This window comes from Atractosteus spatula, chromosome 13, assembly GCF_055471065.1.
Source record: "Atractosteus spatula isolate fAtrSpa1 chromosome 13, fAtrSpa1.hap1, whole genome shotgun sequence".
In the NCBI taxonomy this organism is placed as follows: domain Eukaryota; kingdom Metazoa; phylum Chordata; class Actinopteri; order Semionotiformes; family Lepisosteidae; genus Atractosteus; species Atractosteus spatula.
In genome coordinates this window covers 35,871,414-35,892,378 of record NC_142718.1, presented here as the reverse complement: position 1 = coordinate 35,892,378, position 20,965 = coordinate 35,871,414, and the positions used below count along the sequence as shown (strand labels likewise).

Here is a 20,965-nt window from a genome sequence, read left to right as displayed (position 1 = left end):
AAATACAAATGTCTTAATATGTGCAAAATACAAATTCTTAAAGTTCATTTTCTAGCTACTGTTTGTTAATGTGTTATTTAACCACTTTTCTTGTATGATTTATTTCAGCATTTTTAATGACACTCATCAGAACATAACCGGTTTGGCAAAGTTTGTGCTGAAGATCTCAGAGTTTTTCAAAAATGAAGCTCAAAGCAGAAACATTCAGCAGGTTCTTGTAGAAGGATACCTCAGACAGCTACAAACCTTCCTCATCTCTGCTCTAAACATGAAAACTGAGCTCCTGATTCTCGACCCCTATGTCCAGTTGGAAGGCAATATCTCTGTGCTGCTCAGCTCTGATCTCAAACAACTAGCCCTGCGTGTTCTCCCTCTCCTCTCCCCAGAGACTCTACAGAAGCTTAACAACTCTTCTGACAGTTTGATGTCCATCTTTCAAAGTTTTACTGTACTCCTGCCTGGGACAGTTAAGGAGCAGTATGAGCATCTGATCAAGGTAGTGACCTCATGCACAGAGAGCCAGCTGAACTGCTCAGTTCTCCTTAATGAAACTTTATACATCCTGGCTGAGGTAGCAAAAGCTTTAGAGGAAATTAACAATGGAAGCCTGTCCATTCTGCTCAGACAAGCCATCCATGTCAATAACTCTTTCTTCAGCTTTGATCAACAGGGAAACCTGTCCCTCATCTTCACTGCAGATCTGATTTCCATGCTTCTTCCTTGGGACAACTCTACTAACATGTCATGTGCACAAACGACAATAATCCAGACACTCACCTTTCTTAATCAGCTTGCAACCTCATCTAATTTCAGCTTGACATCTCTACAGCAGACACTAGAGTCATCAAACTTCAACATAACTGAACTCAACACCATTGTTCAACTGCTTGGAGCTTCCAACGTGTCTGAATTGGTGTCAAAACTGAACAAGATTGTCAGCATTCAAGAGTGTTATAATCAGACCTCTAACAGCTCCCTGCACTGCACTTTGAAGCTCATTTACAATGTATTCGATTTCCTTGTAGCAAAACCCATGCCAAAGGAAATAAAAGACACATTCTGGACTGTGAGATACATTCTGGAGATTTGGATAAAAGAACTCAACAAGGAAGGTGTCTTGGCAAAAAAGCTGGAAGCTCTTCACAGCTTTACTTCACTGTTGTTACAGGAAGGACTTGAAGTGAACTGGATCAGGGATACTTCTCAATCAATTGTCAATACATTGAAGTCAATAAAAATCAACTTACAGAAGCTGAGCATAGAATCTCCAGGGGATTTTGATACTGGAATCCAATTACTGGATGAGTTAAATGAACTGTTCATGAATGGAACCTATCCTTACTTTGAGATGAACAGCACAAACCACAGCAACCAGAGCATGGGAAATGTCACACTATACCTAGAAATTATTGAATGGTATCTTAAAAAAGTGGAGGATATAACTCTCAGTAGGAACATCTCTGAGAGACTGTATCCATTTTTCAAAATGACAGAACTGACCTTATCTGAAATTGTTTCCAATATTCAATTCACACCCGATGTTATTTCTGCTTTTAATAAGACAAAAGGCTTGGTTGAGTCCATCCAGTTTCCTCTTGATGAATCAGACCTGAGATCAGTCATAAAGTTTATTGTAGAAGGTGTCTTGTCGCATTTGCAGTTATTAACAGATCAGATTGACTCTAACCTGGATTTCCTAGGAAACATAGCACGGTACATGGGACAAGAGACGCTTAATTCTACATTGGTAGATAAGGTTGCTGACTTTGTAAAGATTATCAGGAGCTTTTCTAATGTTACTGACTTGTGGCTAGAAAACACCCCCTTCACCTCAGCAATCTCTCACCTCTTGTTCAAGAACGAGACATCTTTCAGTCTTCTGTCCCAGCTGACAAACCTGGAGAACACAGTCCGAGCAGTGGAGCCTCTTCTCTCTGCTGAACAAAGAGCCCATCTAAATATTATTCTTGAGGTTTCACAGATGATGAAAAACCTGACATTGGAGACAGGAAGTGCAGGGAAGTTTAACAGCACAGACATTTCAAGAGCCATATTGGACTTAGCCAATGTTCTTGTGAACATCTCCAGTGTCTTCACAGGCCCCATGCCTGAGTCTATTGTCAGGGATGTGATGGATGTGCTGCAGGGCTCCATGCTTCTGGCCTCCCCGTCCTCAGAGCTGGACATTGACCAGGCGCGCAACCTCAGCATTGAAGTCATTGGGAGAGTGGAGAACCTGGTCAGAGCTCTGGCCCCACAGCCAGTCTCATCTGTCCTGCTGCACATGACTCAAGCTGTCAGGATATACCTGGAGACCATTTCTGAGGCTTATCCCTCCGATGTGTGGAATCAGATGTACGTAAGACTATTTTCATCTGCATGCAATGATATAGTACGGAAGCGCATTGCTGCAACCAAGGAAAAAAAATCCTCACCCTTATCTCGGAATTACGAGAAACGTATCTCATACTTACGAGAAAATTATCTCCTAATCATGACTTAGTATTTCTCGTGTACTTTATGCGCTCACGCGATAGTACAATTGTCGTATAATACCTATATCAAGTAGGTAGCTACGTCAGCATGCGTAGGCTGCAAAGGAACACGTTAAAGTTGTATTCCATGCTGAAAAGAGAAGAAAAGAAACACAACATTTGGGCTGTGAGGGCTTCACAGCCCAAACGTTGTGTTTTTTTCCTTCTCTTTTCAGCATGGAATAAACCTTTAATTTATTCCTTTAATACTATAGCGCTTTCAGGTTCTCGTGGGTTTGCGCCATCGCGGCTCCCACCTCAGGTTGGTCCTCCACTGCTGGGGCTCGAACCCGGGTCTCCGGTGTCACTATTCACAGGGAAGGGCGGTGACGTCACCACGCTGGCGAGCAGCTCGCACAACCTGTAATGTCAGCTGTGTCTGTTACATTACCTATATCACTACGTGCGGACTTACAGTTTTAAGCAGCGGAAGTGATTGCACGTGTAGCTGTTCATAACGGAACCACCATTGCTTTGAGCTCTAAATCGCACAAAACTGGTCCTCATGCTTGTAATGATTCTGTTCATATTTGCTAAAAATTGAATAAATTTCATTATGACTAAACCCCAGTCGAAATCTGTAGAAATTCTGCAGCGCTGGACACAATCATTAAACCGAAAGTGCCAGCCAACTTCGCTGTAGCTTCTACATGTGTTCAGTGCATAACATAACGGGTTGTATATACACTGACGCAAGCATTGCTATCTCATAATTACGAGATAATTCGTTATCTCGTACTTATGAGATACATATCTTGTAATTATGAGATAAGGGGGCATTTTTTTTCCCTTAGTGACAGCAATGCGCTTTCGTAATATAGAAACATACATCCAAGTTTCTTTTTGTCTACCTAGAGTCATTTGATTGCTAATATGCTAACTTTCTTTTGCTGACTTCATTTAGCATCCTTAACGAGTTCCGGCACTTCTTATCTTTTAACAATACTGGAGAACTGGATTTGAGTTTCATTCAGAATATCTCTGGCATTTTCTTGGATCACAGCAAAGGTACGTAGCTCTTGCCACAGGAAAATAATTATCCAGTTATCATTTTTTTCCCCATCTATCCATCCTTTATTAGCCATTAATTCCAGGTTAGCCTATCTCAGAAGGTCAGACAGGGCAGGACTATGCCCTGGATATTCACAATTCAAAGAGAGGACACACACACAGCGCCAGTTTAGAGACACCTGAGTCAGCCTGACCAGCATGTCCTTTGGAGTTGGGAGAAAACTGGGGCTCCCAGGAAACTTCACATGAACAAGGGCAGAACATGCAGTGCTACATTGCCATTCTCCATTTGTTTGACATGTTTCAACTTATTTTATTGATGATACCACTCAATGTGAAGTTGAGAGAGATCAGAGCTAAAGTCTCTAAAGTAAAAAATGATTATATACAATGTTTTGAAAGGTTATATATGAGATAAATACTACAGCTCCTTATAATGATAGGGTGGAAATTATACAGTATCTTCTGAAATTTGTATGCCAGAGGTGTCCATGCACCAAGAATGTTCTGTGAGGAGAGTTTGACTCCAGAGTGAAGGAGGTTCCAACTGGCTTGACCTCGGCCATTCAATCTGTCTGAATCCAGGAGTGTTTTCCCTGTGATGGGTCAATTCACACCATTCAGGATTTAAAGGCAACAGTTTCGAAAATGTATCCTGTTTCCCCTGGCAAGCCTCGGTGTTCATCATCAGTTACCATGCTTAATGAGTATAACCAACTCGACGGAGGACATATTGAAAACAGGGTACAAATTTGCTCCTGTCTTAGTCAAATTCTGTGCTGAACAAAGTGCCCTAACCTGTCTGATAAAATGCTAAAACAAGATCTTCTGTTCTTCATAATTAAAGGTGTCTGTTAGTTAATGTTACCTTTGGTACCCTGCCCAAATTCTGATCTGAGTTTGAATTTTCTTATGTTCCTCCTTAATCCGATTGGTGACACGGTTCCTCACACCTCCACCTGTGTAGCAAGGCTACTGGTGCAGAATGGCAGAGCTCACCCAGGTGATGGTGGTGGGTGAACTGAGTCCCCTCTTGTAGATCAAGCACATTGGCATCCTTTGAGAAGAAAAGTGCGATACAGAAGTATACAAGTGTTGTTTTTGTTCTTGTCTTTATTAAATTGTTAAAATATTATCACAGTTTAATGGATTTTCTAAGAAATATAAAACAGGTATTTGCCTGATCACATTAAACAAAACAGAATCATGCAGTTAGAAATTCTAATTGTCTTTGAAGCTATACTCATATGAGCGTATTTGTACAATCCAATAAAATAAATTTAATATACGTGTATCTGTTCTGTTTGATAAATGTCCTATGTATTTCATTGTGAATTACATGTTCTCTTCACTAAGCCAAAGTGTACGCATTTCATAGTGAAAGACTTGGCTATATATATTTCATGGCTTGTATGTTTAAAATCTCTTTTCAACAGTAATAATTAGAGAAGAATTGTAAACTTCTGTATCATTATTTAATTGTTTTGTTTGTCTTGAACAGGAAAAACTGTCTTCAAATGGAGAGGTGATTACATGCTAGACATGAATATGTCCACTGTCATCACAATCATTGAGAGGGTAAGCTGTTCTTTACAGTACGCTGATGTACAGCATGCAAGACACACAGCATCCGATTCTGCCTCAGCCTTCACAACTGTATTTGTTCATTTAAAAAATAAAACTTCAGGACCCATAATTTCTAATAGGCCAAAGACAAAGAAAGTGGCATTCATCAACATTCAAGTGCAGTGACTGCATCTGGGTTGTCATTGGTATTTAATAGGATGGAGGCATGCAAGGGTTCATCTGTTTTTTATTCTGTTTTATGGCTTTGTGTCTGCAGGTGCTCATAAGTCACATCTCCAGTGAGAATGGCAGCAGGCTGCTTCAGGCTCTGTTCCCTGCTTTGTCCTCTCTCTTCCCCCATGGAGAGACCTGGACTGGCAGCCTCAATGAATCGCTGCTCCCTGTCCTGCTGGACATCATCACTGGAGCAGACCATCAGGATTTCTGGGAAACGTGAGTTCAAAGTGCTGTGCCAATTGTCTTGCTACATCTTTGCAGAGGGAAAATAACTCTTTTCCTATCCAGGTGGAGATAATGGAGGCCTTAATGATTATTACTAATTAATTTGTCTGAAGTCTCTTGCATTTACATCCATTTATACAACTGGGTATTTCACTGGGACAGCCTTGCTGAAAGATACAACAGCTGTGTGTCATATAGGACTTGAACCCACAACCATCCAGTTACAAGTTTAGATCCCTGACCACTGCTACATCTTTTGGGGCCACTCCACCCTGCATTTCCAACACAATATGAGCTGGCATGATGACGCATGATTAGACATTTAATTTATCTAAAGTACATATTTATATAAAATAATTTCTTCTAAACAGGTTTCATTTTTAAATGTATTAAGAAGGGCTAGGCACTAACAGAGGATTTTCTGTTGATCTCTCTCATTTGGATATAACTGACCTAATTCAGGGGTTCTGTTCCCTGGTCCTGGTGACCCCTAAACACACAGCTGCTGGTTTTTCCTGCAGCCCAGCTCTTTACTCAATCAAGTCCTTAACTGACCTAAAGGAGTGCTTGACTGGAGCCTCTGAATTTTTTTTTTCATACCCAGATGTTGGGGATCTTAAATTACTTATGAAACCCCCGTAGTTAAAATGCAACATTTAACATTTGAGAGAACTGATTGACAGTTACAGGGATCAATTTAATCCTCTTATCAGGTCAGTTAAGGCTTCCATGATGTAACTGGAAGCCTGTGGGTGGGGATCCCCAAAACAGGACAGTGACCCCCCTGAACAGCCAGGCTGTCCCGGATCCCACCTGGCCATTTGATATTCTGATTCTAGTCCACAGCTGCTGTGTGACCCGCCTGTGTTAGAATTGAACCCAAAGAAAGCCGTGTGTTTGTCCTGATCTCTGAGCTGTTCTTTCTGTGTCAGGCTGGGGCAGTTTCTGAACTACACCCTGTCCATCCTGAGGGACACTCCCGCCTGGGGCAGAGTGCAGGCCTTCTTCTCAGCGCATATGGACATTGTCAAGCTGCTTATACGCATCTTCTGCGCAGAAACAGGTGATCCCACACATCAGAAAATATTCCAGTAATGTCGTATATGTCATGTGCTAGTATAACAATAATAATAAGTAATAAAGAGCTTTTACAAGCCTTATAAGCAATATCTTTAAAACATTACCTCATGCATCAGTTGTTAGAAATATCTGGAAACTATGCATGCTCTATCACTAGTGGAAAATGATGTGCTGGATATGCTTAATAAGAAATAAGAGAGAGCTACCAACACTAGCAGCATCACCACCTCGTAGCCAAGCCTGATCGAATCTCTCAAACTAAGCAAGGCTGAGCCTGGTCAGTGCTGGGACTGGAGATCTTTAAGGGACGTTTTCTACTGTAAGTGGTGTAGCTGGACCAGAATGTTCCATTGTTGGTACCGTTTCCTCTGCACCAGAGTTTCCAAACCCAGCTCCCTACTAAGGTGCGGTCTTTCAGATGAGATGTTAGACTGAGGTTCTGACTGCTTGAACATTAAAGATCCCATGGCACTCTTTGTAACAGAGGGGTGTACTGGTTAAATTCCACTCTGGGCTTACACAATCCGATGTCCCTAGAGGTCTCATTAATTCAGTTGGAACTGGAAACAGCGCCTCACTTATCTGCCTGATCGGCTTGTGTAGCCGGGATACAGGTGCATCGGGGGAGCTGCCCTTCAGTGGGTCACTTCCTACATGTAAACTGCAGATATTATTTATTATAGTTCAAGTAGGGAACTGCGTCAAAGTAAAGAGCAGGTAAAGGTTTATTCCATGCTGGAAAGAGAAGAAAAGAAACACAACGTTTCGGCTGTGGAGCCTTCCTTGGGTGTCTTCTTCAGTTGACACCCGAAGAAGGCTTCACAGCCGAAATGTTGTGTTTCTTTTCTTCTCTTTCCAGCATGGAATAAACCTTTACTTGTTCCTTATTTTTTAATAAGTTAAGATTAATGATTGAATTTTGATCTCAGCATTGAAAAAAATAAAAACATTGAAAATAAGTGAAAACTCCCCGAGCCCTGTTGCCTCTCTCTTCAGAGCTGCATGACAGTTTGAAGGAGGCGCTCGTAAATCTGACATGTGAGGTTCGACAAGCCATGGGCTCTGCTGGAGCGAACGACACAGGCTGGGCAGGCTCGGTCCTTCAGGCAGTGCTGGACACCAGTGACATCATCAGACAGGTAAGGCTCACTGTGTCACGCCCTCTGCAGCCAGAGGGCGCTCCTTCTCTGTCCTGTCCCTAGTTTCCGGTCTGCTGTACTTCCTGTCCCTCTCTTTCCCTTGGGCTATATATCTCCGGGTCTTGCACTCTGTCCTCGCTCAGCATTGACGTTCGGATGTCCTGAGACCCGCCTAGCACCAGGGCGCCCCACGTCCGCTCCCTGAGGGCATAGGTTTCTATACGGCACTCCTGAACTCTTTGCAGTTATGAGCCCGGGCCTTTTTCCCGTCTCGCCACTACGCATATGGGTCTTTTTCCGCTCTCCTGCTCCCCGCGGTTAGTCCCTTCGGACGTCCGTGACACACTGTGCAGGATGCCATTATGTCAAGAAAACCTCAGAAGCCTCAAACAGCCCATTACTGTATTTGGACATGCCAGTCGCAAGCTGGAAGAAATTGTCTTCCAGTATCAGGGTCAGCTGTTTCACTGTCAGCCTTGTGTGTGCTTGCTGGGTAGTGAAAGGAAGTGAAACACATTCCTCTTGGAAGGGGATAGATAGTTGTGAGCTGCTCTGGAGGACTGCCACTCGGAATCCTGGCTTTGTTCTTTCTGTAGAGCTCCTTGAGTCGGTCTTGAGTAAAGGGCAAGTGAGATAACTAACTCTTAGAATACCAAGCATCTGGGGAAATTCTGAGCCGACCTCTGGTTGAAAACAAGGACACAGGAAAACTTTCTTTTCTGTGGGACTTTGAAATCAGCTCTCCCACCCAGTCCCAGGCACCATTATCTTGATACCTTTATTTTAGATCTAACCTGTTTGTGAATAATATCCCCAGTTCTGGAAACGCCCTGCTTAACAGGGTGAAACAGTGGAGGGAGCAGCGTCTCGTGTGTCAGGCCAGCACGGCGTCTGCAACACCTGGATTTCTCTAGTATTCCCGGAAAGAGAAAATGGGTGAATACAGCTGTTCATCAGTACAACCACAGCTTTGTCAGCAAAGACAGAAGGCGAACCAGGACTGGAGTTCAATATCTCTGTTACAACCCGGGTCTTGTTGAAACATGCATGCAGATATTGAAATAATGTCATTTATAGTGTTCAATCACATATTCAGAATGAATATTTACCATGAATGTATTAAGCAGGAGAGTGATCAGAGCTGCTGCTTCACAACTTTTTGGGTCCTGGGTTCGATTGCACCCTGGGGCACCTTCTGTGTGGAGTTTGCCCTCAGAACTTCCTGTGTCCACTATGTTTTCACTGTGTTTCCTCCAACCTCCCAATACCATGTGTTGATAGGTTAATTGGCGTCTCTAAATTGTCCATTAGTGTGTCCTGCACTATACTGCTATCCTGTCCAGGGTGTTGTACTGCTTTCCATCCTGTGCTTCCAGATTGCTGTGACCCTCTTTTGGAATAAATGGCTCTCTGATAATGGAGGGGTGTATTGTATTTTAAATGCATAGGTGTGTGCTGGAGGCTGGTGAGGTAGGTGTTCACTATATACTTTTTGTACAATTCCCTGGGCAACACAATTCAATAAATAAGATGTGAAATCTTATATCCCTGATAAGGTATCATCCCTCTGTTTTTATATCCAGTTGCTAAGCAAGTTACACTGGGTATTATACTTTAACCATACACATTTTTTGGCCTGGTTTTGTCAGCAAGCATCGAAGGAAGTTGTCTTCCAATATTAGGGTCATCTATTTCACTGTAAGCTGTCTGTGGTTGGAATTGTATGGCAGGTACTCCTCTCTTGTGTCGTCTTTACAGGCTGGGCTGACAGCACAAGTGGTGAGCTGTGCAGACATTGCCAGAGGCAATATCAGCAAGGCACTGGGGATCAGCGACAGCAGGGTGGAGCTGTGGTGTAACCGCAGCCTTGGCATTGTGTCATGGAAGGTCCTCTCTGTGTCCAGTGGCATCAGCCAGCTCCTGAACCGCACTGTGAGTGTGCTCTCTCTCTGCATGACCAAGACGCTCACAGCCCTCTCAGGGGAACATTGAGGCCTGCATTCAGTCTCTGTTTCTGCTTCTGTAGTAAAACTGCGTTTACCAATACTCTATAGGAGAAAAGCATTCAAACTCCATGTAAAGACTGATCAACATCCTAAAAAAAATAAAATGACAATTTTCTTCAGTGTACAGTATAGTTTACTTATTAAAAATGTATTAAATGTTAACAGGAATGCTAAGGAGCTGTATTAAAGTATTTGTGGAACAGTTTTTTCCACTAGTTTCTGTAATATTGCACTTCCATGTTAATTCCACTAGATAGCAGTGTAGATCAACAATTTCTAAAACACAGCTTCTGCACTGAAACGTGTAGGTACTGTCTACAGTCAGTGAATGTGCGTGTCACTAGGTGAATCACGTTCTGTTTCTCTTCCTGCAGAAAGTCGGGATGATGGTAGTAAAAGATGTCAACATCACAGCAGCAGAGCTAGTGAAAACCCTGCAGATCCTGTTCTCCTCAGCCCAGAATTACTCGCTCAGTGTCAGGCAGCTCTACAGGGACCTGACTGAAGACTTGCTGGGCTACGGAGCCACAAACAACGTCAGCAACAAAGAAGAGCTGAAACGTCTTTCAGCCTCCCATGTGTATGATAGACAACACTTCTCTTCTTCCTCCTTCATTCTCCTTAGTCTTCTACCCTTCTGTATGTTCTTTAATTCCCCCCCTACTGTACACTCCATCCATCCAAACCTCGGTTGGGGGGGCCTATTGCCTGTCCGGGCAAGCAAGGGGCATAGGGCAGGATACACCCTTGATGGGACACCAGTCCATCCCCAGGGCAGACAGACACGCACACACTCACTCACACCAGGGTCTGTTTTCCCAAGCCAGTTTACCTACAAGTATGTCTTTGCACTGTGGGAGGAAGCCGGAAGAGCCAAAGGAGAATGTACAAGTCCACACAGATAGCACCCCAGACCCAGAATTGAACCCTGGGACCCAGTACTGTGAAGCAGCAATATACTCCCTTACACTCAGTCTTTATATTTCATTTCTGGGTCATTAATATTATTATGAATTCATTTGACTGAACGTCTATCTAAATTGACAAAATATCTTGCTCAGGGGTACAACAGGAGTGCTCTAGTCTGGATCTGAGCTTGCAAATTTTCAAGTCAAGAGCCATAATTCCTACTCCATGTGACTGCCTTATAGACTTTTACAATGACAATAATAGCTATGTCTGTTAACTTTTGTAGCTTTAATCCAGAGTTCTTTTGGAACCATGATTACTCATGAAAAATATTTGCACCCATAGAAAAGCCATGCACACACAGATGGAAACTACTGCTCAGATCAATCAGCTAATTCCTTCTTTTCCTTCAGCACTTTGGCTGTGTCATCCATTCTGAAGCCCTTACTGAACACGACTGCAGCTGTCCCGGGGATGAGAGTCTACCTGGACGCATTGGAGTGGATAGTGAATTACATCATCCAGAACAGCAGCACCTGGGAGCAGAACTGCACCTCCCTGCATGGTCAGTCAACAGCTCGTCTCACTCTGAGACACAGTTATACACTCCACTGTTTGTTTCAGTCAAATTCAAAGAAACAAACAATTTACAAAGATTATTCAATGTTATACCGATGCTCTACTACACAGTTCAGAATTATACCTATGTTTGTTTTATAACTGCACAGCAAATTATTTAAGCTAAACTGAATAAACTGAAACTAAATTTTGATATTTAAAATATGATCTGATGGCTCACGGAGAAAAACGAACTTCATTATGTGAATCAATTTCTCAGACAGATTTCATTATGATTTGACAGTAATACCTATGTTTATGGAACATGGTGATGGTATAGATTACATTGTTTTCAGAAAAATAAGACAGTACATTTAGAGTTTCTTTATCTTTTTTCAGGTAACATGAAGGCATTTTCCAAGATCTGGAGTTCTAACGGCACACAATTTGAAGACGCGTTTCTTAGAGCTATTGTCACCAATCCAGATTTTACTACAATGTAAGGTTTCCTTCCCTCATTTCATCACTACTGCTCAGTGTGCTGCACACTGTTCTAACCTTAAGCACTGTGAATGAAGCATTCATTGCATAACAGTGATTTAGGACATTTTATTATTTTTCTTTTCATTATTTTTCTCCATTTTAAGGAAACAACCTGACTATGCCCTTTCTGGGGAAATAGTTTTAAAACCTTACCGTATTTTTATTTTTCACTTTATGTTTCAGGTTGCTTGAAGGAACTTGGAAATATATTGTACAAAACAACAGTGCGTTCACTGCAGAAGGTCAAGTCGAATTTGGAATCCAGTTTGATGGGAAAGAAGTTGAGCCTTTCGTCACGGCTACCTTGAATCTCCTTCTGGAGGATGACACAGTGTCATCCCAGCTTTTGGCAGAAATTCTACAGACCCTCCTACACTATGTGGGGACAAAATGGAACATCAGTTTGCTACATCAAGCCTGGGAAGCAGCTGTCTTCAATGCTTCACTTGATGGTCGGTATGCCAATAACTTTCTGAAGGATGCAATAAGGGAAATGATAAGACTGGGAGTTGTAGAGAATGGGTCTCTTGCATTCAGCATCCTTGACAACTTTTTGGATGCAAATGGCACAGAACTGATCTTTGTGAGGATGTTTGAGCTGGCTAGCTGGTGGAAAACCACCGATTCTTCTGGAATGACGTTTGTGGTTCAGGCTCTTCAATGGCTGTGCAGAATAACCAAGGCCGTCTTGTCAGCTATCACTGACATGGGCTTCAATCTCCCATCTGGTTATGAACTCTTTGTTGACTTATCCATGGATGCTCTAGAAAGTTGTACTGGATTTGCACAATTCAACACATCAGGGTCTTCCAACTTCAGCAAGGTAATATCTCCCATAATCTCATACATCAAGGACCATCAGACTTTATGGAGGAGTCAGCAAGGGAAATCGCAGGAGATCATGGAGGAGCTCGTCCTCAATTACCTCTCCTTACTGGGAGGGCTTTCGACGCCATCCAATGTCAATGACGTTATCATGTCAATCCAAAGGCTTCTGAGAGACAACAGCCTAATTTCAGTCCTGGATTATGTTTTTGTGAACATGACTGGAGATCCAAACCAAAATAATCCCATCAAGACTATCCTGAATCTTCTCTTGTACATGACCAGGTCTGGACCATGGGAAAAGTACACTGAGATTTTTAGCCAGGTTTCTCAGCAGGACCCTGCTAAGTTACAGGAAATCTTAAAGAGCCTCAGCAATTTGACAGACTTGATCAATGCCTTCTTAAAGCAACCACCTGAAGACTACGCACAGAGGCTGGGTCAAACGTTCCAGGAGCTGAGCGCTGTCATTGTCAACATAACTAAGAATAAACTGGAGAACAGCACTGATTTCTTTGTAACAATTCTCTCCACCATGAATGGCCTTCTGTACCAGAACATAAACATCTCCAATGAAATCAAGGTTTACATCCACATGTCTGAAATTCTACAAGAACTCTTAAATTCCCAGCCCTTGCAAAGCTCACAGAATGGTGTGAGTGCCTATCTGAAGGCATTAGACCAAACACTTGCAGTTTTTAACTCATTCCTGTCCCCTGAGCAGAAGACGTATTTAAACCTTTCAGTGCAGATGATCAGAGGCTTCGTACATCTTGTTTATGCTCCGAATAACTTGGAGGATATAGTGAATTCCACCAAAATGATTGCTACCTCACTTGATCTCCTCCTAGTGAATGTAGGTAATGTGACAATTCCAACTGGACAGACTGTTAAAGAAGTGTTAAAGCCTCTCATCACAGACCCTGTTGTCATCACACACCTTCTCTGGAATCTCTCAGTCTCCACGCACAATCTGACAAATGCTTCTGACAAGCTAAAATCTGCAGAAAGGCTGGTTAGTGGCTTAGTTTTATATCTTCCCGAGGAGCAAAGGTTCTATATAAATGAAACTCTTCTCCGTGTTTTGTCCGCTCCAAATATTTCCAACGCTACTGAAATCACAAAGAATTTCTTCACCATTTTAAGGACAGTTACAGACTCCCTAAAGGCTGTGCTTAACTTTACAGATTTCCCAGTTTCAAAGGAAACATCAGCAGGCAACCTGGTCACGGGCTTACTCAATGTCTCCGAGCTGCTGTCCAGTAATCTTTGGCGAAGCCTTGAATATAACTCCTCTTTGCAGATAGTCACTTTGCTTAGTCCACTGCAGCAGATGGTGAATATTTTATCACCCTTACTGCCCCCTGAGGAAATCCATTACTTGAATGCCTCTGTCCAGATCCTGGAAATGTTAGCCACTTTCTTGAATAAGACCAGCAACTCAAGCACTATATTGGCCACCAGCTTTGCAATATCAGATTCCTTGCAGAAAATTTTGGGAGTGAAATCAGACCCAGCCTCTCAGTCAGTTGGCAGCACTTTCAATGACTTGAGAGACACCCTTCAAAGGATTTTGCAGGTTTATTCATCTAATGACGACGATTTGTCCAAAACTGCTAACATTACGATGCTCATTGTCGGGGAGTTGCAGAGCATCCTGAGGCTGGCCAACAGCAGTTATGAGATGAATGAAATTAAACAGGTATTGGAAGTCATAAAGGCAAATGCTGACAGTCTTCGGAAAATTAACTCAACAAACTGGGTGGATGAGTAAGTATTCAGACCTATTCTTGGATATTGCTAAGTCAAGGAAACAGCAAATTTGAGATAATTGATTTTAATCCTAGTTTAATATATTTCACCAACTTGCAGAGTTTTTTTTTTAAATGTAGCAAAGTCAATTAAATGTAATCCCCCAAAAAACATATATTCCAGCAGATTGATGAATTTTAGTCTTCACAGCCGTAATTTACAGGTTCAATTAGCATATAACCCTTCTTCGAGTGAAGGTTTGACACAAAAACTCTGGCTTTCCTTTAAACTGCAGTCTTGCTTGTCCAGCACCTGCGGACTGTAATTGTATAGTACTTGATGCTTGGGACAGCTTGTTTATTTCCTATAGGTTACTGTGTCGATATCTCTAGGAGTTACATGTGCCTCTGTTAACCTGGCAACACATCTAACAGCTGAATTTCTGATTGCCACTCAACTTCTTCTGTGTTAATTTGTTAATGGGACTTTTCTCCATTATATACGATTGAAAGTCTAAAGAAGCTTGCTTTGTGATACAGGCTTCTGCAGATCTTGGTGGACACTGTGGCTCTGGTACCATCAGAGCTTCCCCATGCACCTCTGATCAAGAACTTGACCAAGAACTTGGCTGAAGACATACAAGGTAAATCTAAATTAATTATGGGTATGTATATTAAGTAGCTCTCGTTCAATCGCAGTGCTGTGGGAGAAGCTTTGTGCAACTGTTTTGCCCTAATTAAGACCCATCAGTGTGTCACAGCTAACTTTGACTTGTGATGCAGATATATTTATGCATCTTAGAATGAACACCCATAATAATAAGAACACAGATAATTTACTCCTCTATCTCTGTCTTCCTATAAAATGGTGCTAGCCCATATTAACTTTCACACAACCTGTTTTTTATGTTTTGCTAATTCTTTTCTTAACATATATGTCACAACAAAAACTGTCGCTCCAGAGAACTGAGTACAGAATCTACAGATTTGACAGGGGAGCTGCATCGGTGTGTGAGCTGCAAGGGAAAACAGGTTGAAGTTAATTCCAAGAAATAAAAAACAAACAAAAACACAGCTTCACACATTTGAAGAAGGGTCAACAACCCACTTTCCTTTTCTTCCTACTTTACAGAGTGGATGGAGTGTGATAAAACTGAGCTCTGTGAAAATAGAGAACTATTTTGGCCAACAGTGTGCACACTGTCAGTGAAACTACATTTGTTTCTATGGGCACCCAGTGATAAAACGCAGACTGTTTTATTGAGAGCACACCTAAGCTCTCCTTGAAACCACAGATGTCCAGTTGTGTCTGAAAAATCTTAAAATCATTTTCATTTCCTGCAGCATGTTCAATAAAACAACAGAGTAGCAAAAAAAACCCTCTCCAGAGTCTCTGTGTTTCTATGGTTCTGTGCTCAATGTCAAATGATGTTTTTTGAGGAGGTACATTTTGTGCATTGTACAAGTTCAAACCAAATAATGCAGCTTCAGATATACTCAATTAAGCACAGAGACTTTTAACCAATGTCATAAGAACCATCTAGAAAAATCTCATTATCGGAATAAAACTGAATTTTATTTTCACTTTTCTTTTTTGCTCTGTGGCCCCTTTTAATGCATTAACTGTATTGATTTAATAATGATAAATACATTTGTGCAAAGGCCCAGCTCCTCTATCATTTTTTTTTAATCAAATCTACTGTTAATTTCCTGCCGTGTAGCACATGTGCCCTCTTGTCACAAGTGTAGGAATGTTGACTAGTTGACGTGACAGGATTTTCATGTTTGCTTTTTGTTAAAAAAATGAAGTCTTGCAGGTCACCGGAGCTAGCAGCAGCTATTCTCGTGGTATTGTTGCTGTCTGTGATGCATGATCTTGATTTGAGAGTCTGCCAGTCACATGGAAAAAAGACATGATGTACAATCACATAACAGGATCCTCATTCATTTTAATTTGTCTTGTGACATGTGACCTCATGAGCCGATTTTTTAATAACTGATGAATGCAATATGAACATTTTTCTAGATTCTTGCTGTATAATTCAACGTGTTACTCTGTAACACATTCTAGCTTTGGAATCCTCTAGTCGTAGTTGTTATATGATATTTTAAATGTTTTGACCGGCATATCCCTTCCTATTGGAGGTGTTGTGAGGAAGCCCATGGAAAAGCATCACTCCCTTCTCACATTCTCGCTCCTGTTTTTTACCCTTCTCACCCCTCCAGGTAACCTGACCGTGCTGTCAGAGGCACAACAGGCTCTCTCCGCAGTATTGCTGACAAACTGGGTGACACATAACATCTCTGAGGCTCTTAAGAACCTGGAAACAAAGGTGAGGATGTCACTCGGCTAATAAAAAAATAGTACAGCTCAAGTTGCACAACTAAGCACCTTCTAAAAATAGTGGATTATATAATTAATTTAACAGACCTACAGATCTGTTGTTATTTCAGGTAAACAAATCTAGGAATATATCTGATCATTGTTTGTGAAACCAACCCATGGAGCTCATAGTGTTTTTCAAATATTTTCCAACGCATTATATGATCCTCAGTTTGCAAAAAGGGAAGATCAGACACTCTGTGTTTTTGTCCAATGACGAGCAGGACCTTGATTTCATGCCAGGCACTGCATGAGTGAAGTGACAGGTCCAGAGAGTGGTGCTGACACAAGCACCGCACATCTTTAGGCTTCAGAGTTAGGAGCTGCTGACAGACTTTCCATGACTGCTTGAAAGAGCAGCAGCCATGCAGTTCTGGTGGTTTGTTTATGTTTCCTAAAAGCTCTTGGAGTAGATGGGGTTTGCAGCGAAAGTTTGGAGCAGTAGTGCTGTTGCAGTCAGTGTACAGCACTATCAAACATAATCACTCAGCTTAAAAACAATCAAGTCTTTGCAAACGTCTGTTTAAATTAAACCAATGTGAAAACGTTTGCGGTTGTGCCCTCACACCTCTTTTTTGAAGAAATTAACCCATCTGTGCAAGGCAGGCTAATTTGACCTCATTCTTAATTGGAGCACAGCAGGCGCCTTGATGTAGAGAGGTAGTGTGTCATTGATTGGAACTCTGTCTGTCTGCAGACTGCGGCAGTGCAGCGGCTGAGATCCTCAGTGTGTGACCTGGAGAAATTAAGCTCCGGGCAGCTGCTGAACGACCTGAGTCCTTTCTCCCCGGGGTCGATGTGCCGGACTGGCCTTCCTGTCCTGCATGCTGTCCTCAGCTTGTCTCACAGCCTCCTGAACTCAAGCTTCAACCATCCCACCAACCTGAGCGCCCTGCCGGAGAACCTGTACAACATCCTGATCGGGGACCCCACCACCTACGACGTCAACACCAACTGGTAAGTAACCACTCGTTTCTCTCTCTGTCTTCTTTCTTCTTTTCGGCCCACGCTGCGGGTGTCCGGTGGTCTCTGTGCTGACGGTGTGCCTGTGTTTCAGGATCTCCTCCATCATCGGTGACCTGGGCATCAACACGAGCAGCCTGGGTTTCCTGAACATCAGCATGGCTCCACTTGGTACAGTTTCTACATGCTTCTCAGGGCTGGTGTTGCGCTTAACTGTTCTAGAAGGCAAAATGAAATTAAGGGCATCAACATTAAAGCAGTGCTTGTACATGAATAGTGCAAAGCAATTTACAGAAGAGGTGTTGATTAGACCTTGTAATTTAATTGCATACAGTGCACACATACATATACAATCTGTATACAGTACATATACAGTATATGATTGTCAACCTAAAAAAGAGAGCATATTATATTTTGTACTTATAGTTTAGTAGGCATAAATAATAACATCCGTGAATGTATGAATATTTTATGTGATCCTTCTCTGATGTTTAATTCCACGCAAAACAGGAGAAAAACTTCGCCTGTAGTTCCATAACCAGTAATGATTAGTAATGATTAGTTATGAGTAGTAATGATTAGTATTGAGTAATGATGAGTTGTGTGATGTTTCCTCCCCAGGTATGGTCACAGTGTTCAATTTGTTCCGAAACCAGACAGAATTTGCATCTGAACTACACAACCTGACAGGGGTTCCTCTTGAGGTCATCAGCGATATGCTGCTAACAGTGGTCCCTAACAACAGCATACACGTGAGTGACCACGCAGGTCCGACAGTCTGCCACAGAGCCAGGACACAGGCAGTTCAGCAAGCAGCACTGAAGACTGTGGAGCAAAGTCTGCCTGTGCTTCTCGATTTCTGGGAAGGCATCGAATAACAGATTTTCCCGTGCCATGATGGTCACCAATGGAATTTCCAAAAATGTCATCGTGCTAACATTTTTCTTTTCGCATAAAGAAATAACTAACCCATACAATTTCTTCCATTCCACAATGGAGTAGTGTTTGTTAGAGTTAATGTCATGTTTCTTATTTTCTGTTTTCTGAAATATCTGTCTGTGACATTTCTTCATATCATATCTGTGTGTCTCTGTGATATTTCTTCAGGTGTGTCTGTATAATATTTCTTCAGGTGTGTCCGTGTGTCTGTGTGATACTGATTCATGTCTGCGAGTTGGCACTTTGCTTCAGAACGTATAGTGCCAGTGGTTTCAGAGCTTTCATTTGTGTTTTGAATGTAGATGCTGGCTTGGCTGACCAATCTTCAGTACTGCAGTGACCCAGCCCAGCTTGGACTGAACCAGTCAGAGGAGCTGGTGTTCAGGACCTTCTGCACTTTCTCCCCAGTCCAGTGGTACAATTTTGTGGTGGTTGTTCTCCGCCACCTGGATCTGGAAACTGTCATTTACAGGGTAGCTATTTGTGCTTTGTGTATGTTTGTTGTGTGTTTATAAAACAAGTAAATGGGGCAAGGTCTTATAATATAAGTTTAAAATTACATTTAAAAATCTTAATCTTACATTGCATTCATCAGTTATCGGTTTTTGATATTGAAGTGCTCCTTTTTCCCGCGGATGTCGGGTGCATGCTGACTCTTGTTTTCTGGCCAGGTGCTGATGTCCTTTGACATGCAGAACACGATTGGCGTCATGATGCAGCTTCTGAAAGCGTTCCTGGACTTGATGAACAAGCTGCTCCCGCAGCTTCAAGTACTAATGCAATATCTCAGATCGGTCCAGCAGCTCAATCTCATTGCCAACCCGGAGTTCGGAGCAGTACGTTCCAGCATGCATTTTTCTTTTTGCCTTGCGAGTAAGAGATGAAATCATTGCCATGAAAATAGTGGCAATAGATACAACAATTTGTTCATTTGGCCTTTCTAGATGCTTTCAGACCTGAATGCCTTGATGCAATTACCTATGAACATACAACAAGTTTAACTAATTTCAAGAATCTGTTAAATAAAAAGTAAGAAACTGGGTTTGAATGAAAACCAGTTCCCCAAGTCCAGAAAGAGGAAAATGTACAAAAAATCTGATGTAAGACTGGATGGATGAGATGGATTGCTCTTTGTACAGTGTGTGATGGACTGCACTTTGTGCAGTGTGTGATGGACTGCACTTTGTGCAGTGTGTGATGGACTGCACTTTGTACAGTGTGTGATGGACTGCACTTTGTGCAGTGTGTGATGGACTGCACTTTGTGCAGTGTGTGATGGAGTGCACTTTGTGCAGTGTGTGATGGAGTGCACTTTGTGCAGTGTGTGATGGAGTGCACTTTGTGCAGTGTGTGATGGAGTGCTCTTTGTGCAGTGTGTGATGGACTGCACTTTGTGCAGTGTGTGATGGAGTGCTCTTTGTGCAGTGTGTGATGGACTGCACTTTGTGCAGTGTGTGATGGATTGCTCTTTGTGCAGTGTGTGATGGAGTGCTCTTTGTGCAGTGTGTGATGGACTGCACTTTGTGCAGTGTGTGATGGACTGCACTTTGTGCAGTGTGTGATGGAGTGCTCTTTGTGCAGTGTGTGATGGACTGCACTTTGTGCAGTGTGTGATGGAGTGCTCTTTGTGCAGTGTGTGATGGAGTGCTCTTTGTGCAGTGTGTGATGGACTGCACTTTGTGCAGTGTGTGATGGAGTGCTCTTTGTGCAGTGTGTGATGGAGTGCTCTTTGTGCAGTGTGTGATGGAGTGCTTTTTTTGTCTTTCCAGCTGTTGTCAGGCACTAGGTCCTTTATCTCCAGCAGGGCCACCTTTGCCACCCTTTCCCAGGCCATGTGCACCAATGGCATGCTGGCTCTATTCGGGATCTCTGAAGTGCCCAATGTTGCTGAATCCCAGCCCTCCACTCAGGGCAACCTGGAGAGGGAGCAGCTCATCGACAAATTCAACATCCCACGCAATGCCAGTAAGAGGCTATTAGCAAAATCACAACGCACGATAGCAAAGAAGAACCATCACACACAACCTTTTTTCAATCCACTTGGGTTCCTTTGTCAGACTTCAGTGGATCAACTGAATCTGCTGGTGTCCTCAAGCTCTTAGCTAGGGGTTGACGGGGGTTTTAATATCTCCTTTTCTTCATGTTCTCAGCCTGGAGATGTAATTCTAGATTGGTTAAATTAAAGCACAGACATAATGAATTGGAATACTACTAATAATAGATTCCTAGGATTTAATAGATAAAACATCAGTCATGGGCCCATTTGACATAGTATGTTACAGACAGCAACAGTTAG

The 20,965-nt window shown here is 42.4% G+C and overlaps 1 protein-coding gene across 2 annotated transcripts in view; it reads left to right on the top strand.

Annotated features, from left to right (window-relative positions):
* The window catches only part of abca12 (ATP binding cassette subfamily A member 12), an 89,459-nt gene that overhangs the window by 37,078 nt on the left and 31,416 nt on the right, over positions 1-20,965 (top strand). For both annotated transcript variants that reach the window (XM_088930585.1, XM_088930584.1), the window contains exons 21-39: positions 109-2,355; positions 3,439-3,542; positions 5,047-5,123; positions 5,389-5,564; positions 6,506-6,636; positions 7,650-7,792; positions 9,551-9,724; positions 10,173-10,378; positions 11,121-11,272; positions 11,665-11,764; positions 11,992-14,403; positions 14,925-15,028; positions 16,611-16,717; positions 17,465-17,724; positions 17,825-17,901; positions 18,352-18,482; positions 18,972-19,142; positions 19,341-19,505; positions 20,439-20,634. In XM_088930585.1, the coding sequence (XP_088786711.1) occupies positions 109-2,355; positions 3,439-3,542; positions 5,047-5,123; positions 5,389-5,564; positions 6,506-6,636; positions 7,650-7,792; positions 9,551-9,724; positions 10,173-10,378; positions 11,121-11,272; positions 11,665-11,764; positions 11,992-14,403; positions 14,925-15,028; positions 16,611-16,717; positions 17,465-17,724; positions 17,825-17,901; positions 18,352-18,482; positions 18,972-19,142; positions 19,341-19,505; positions 20,439-20,634 (7,133 nt within the window). The remainder of the gene's footprint in view (positions 1-108; positions 2,356-3,438; positions 3,543-5,046; positions 5,124-5,388; positions 5,565-6,505; positions 6,637-7,649; positions 7,793-9,550; positions 9,725-10,172; positions 10,379-11,120; positions 11,273-11,664; positions 11,765-11,991; positions 14,404-14,924; positions 15,029-16,610; positions 16,718-17,464; positions 17,725-17,824; positions 17,902-18,351; positions 18,483-18,971; positions 19,143-19,340; positions 19,506-20,438; positions 20,635-20,965) is intronic.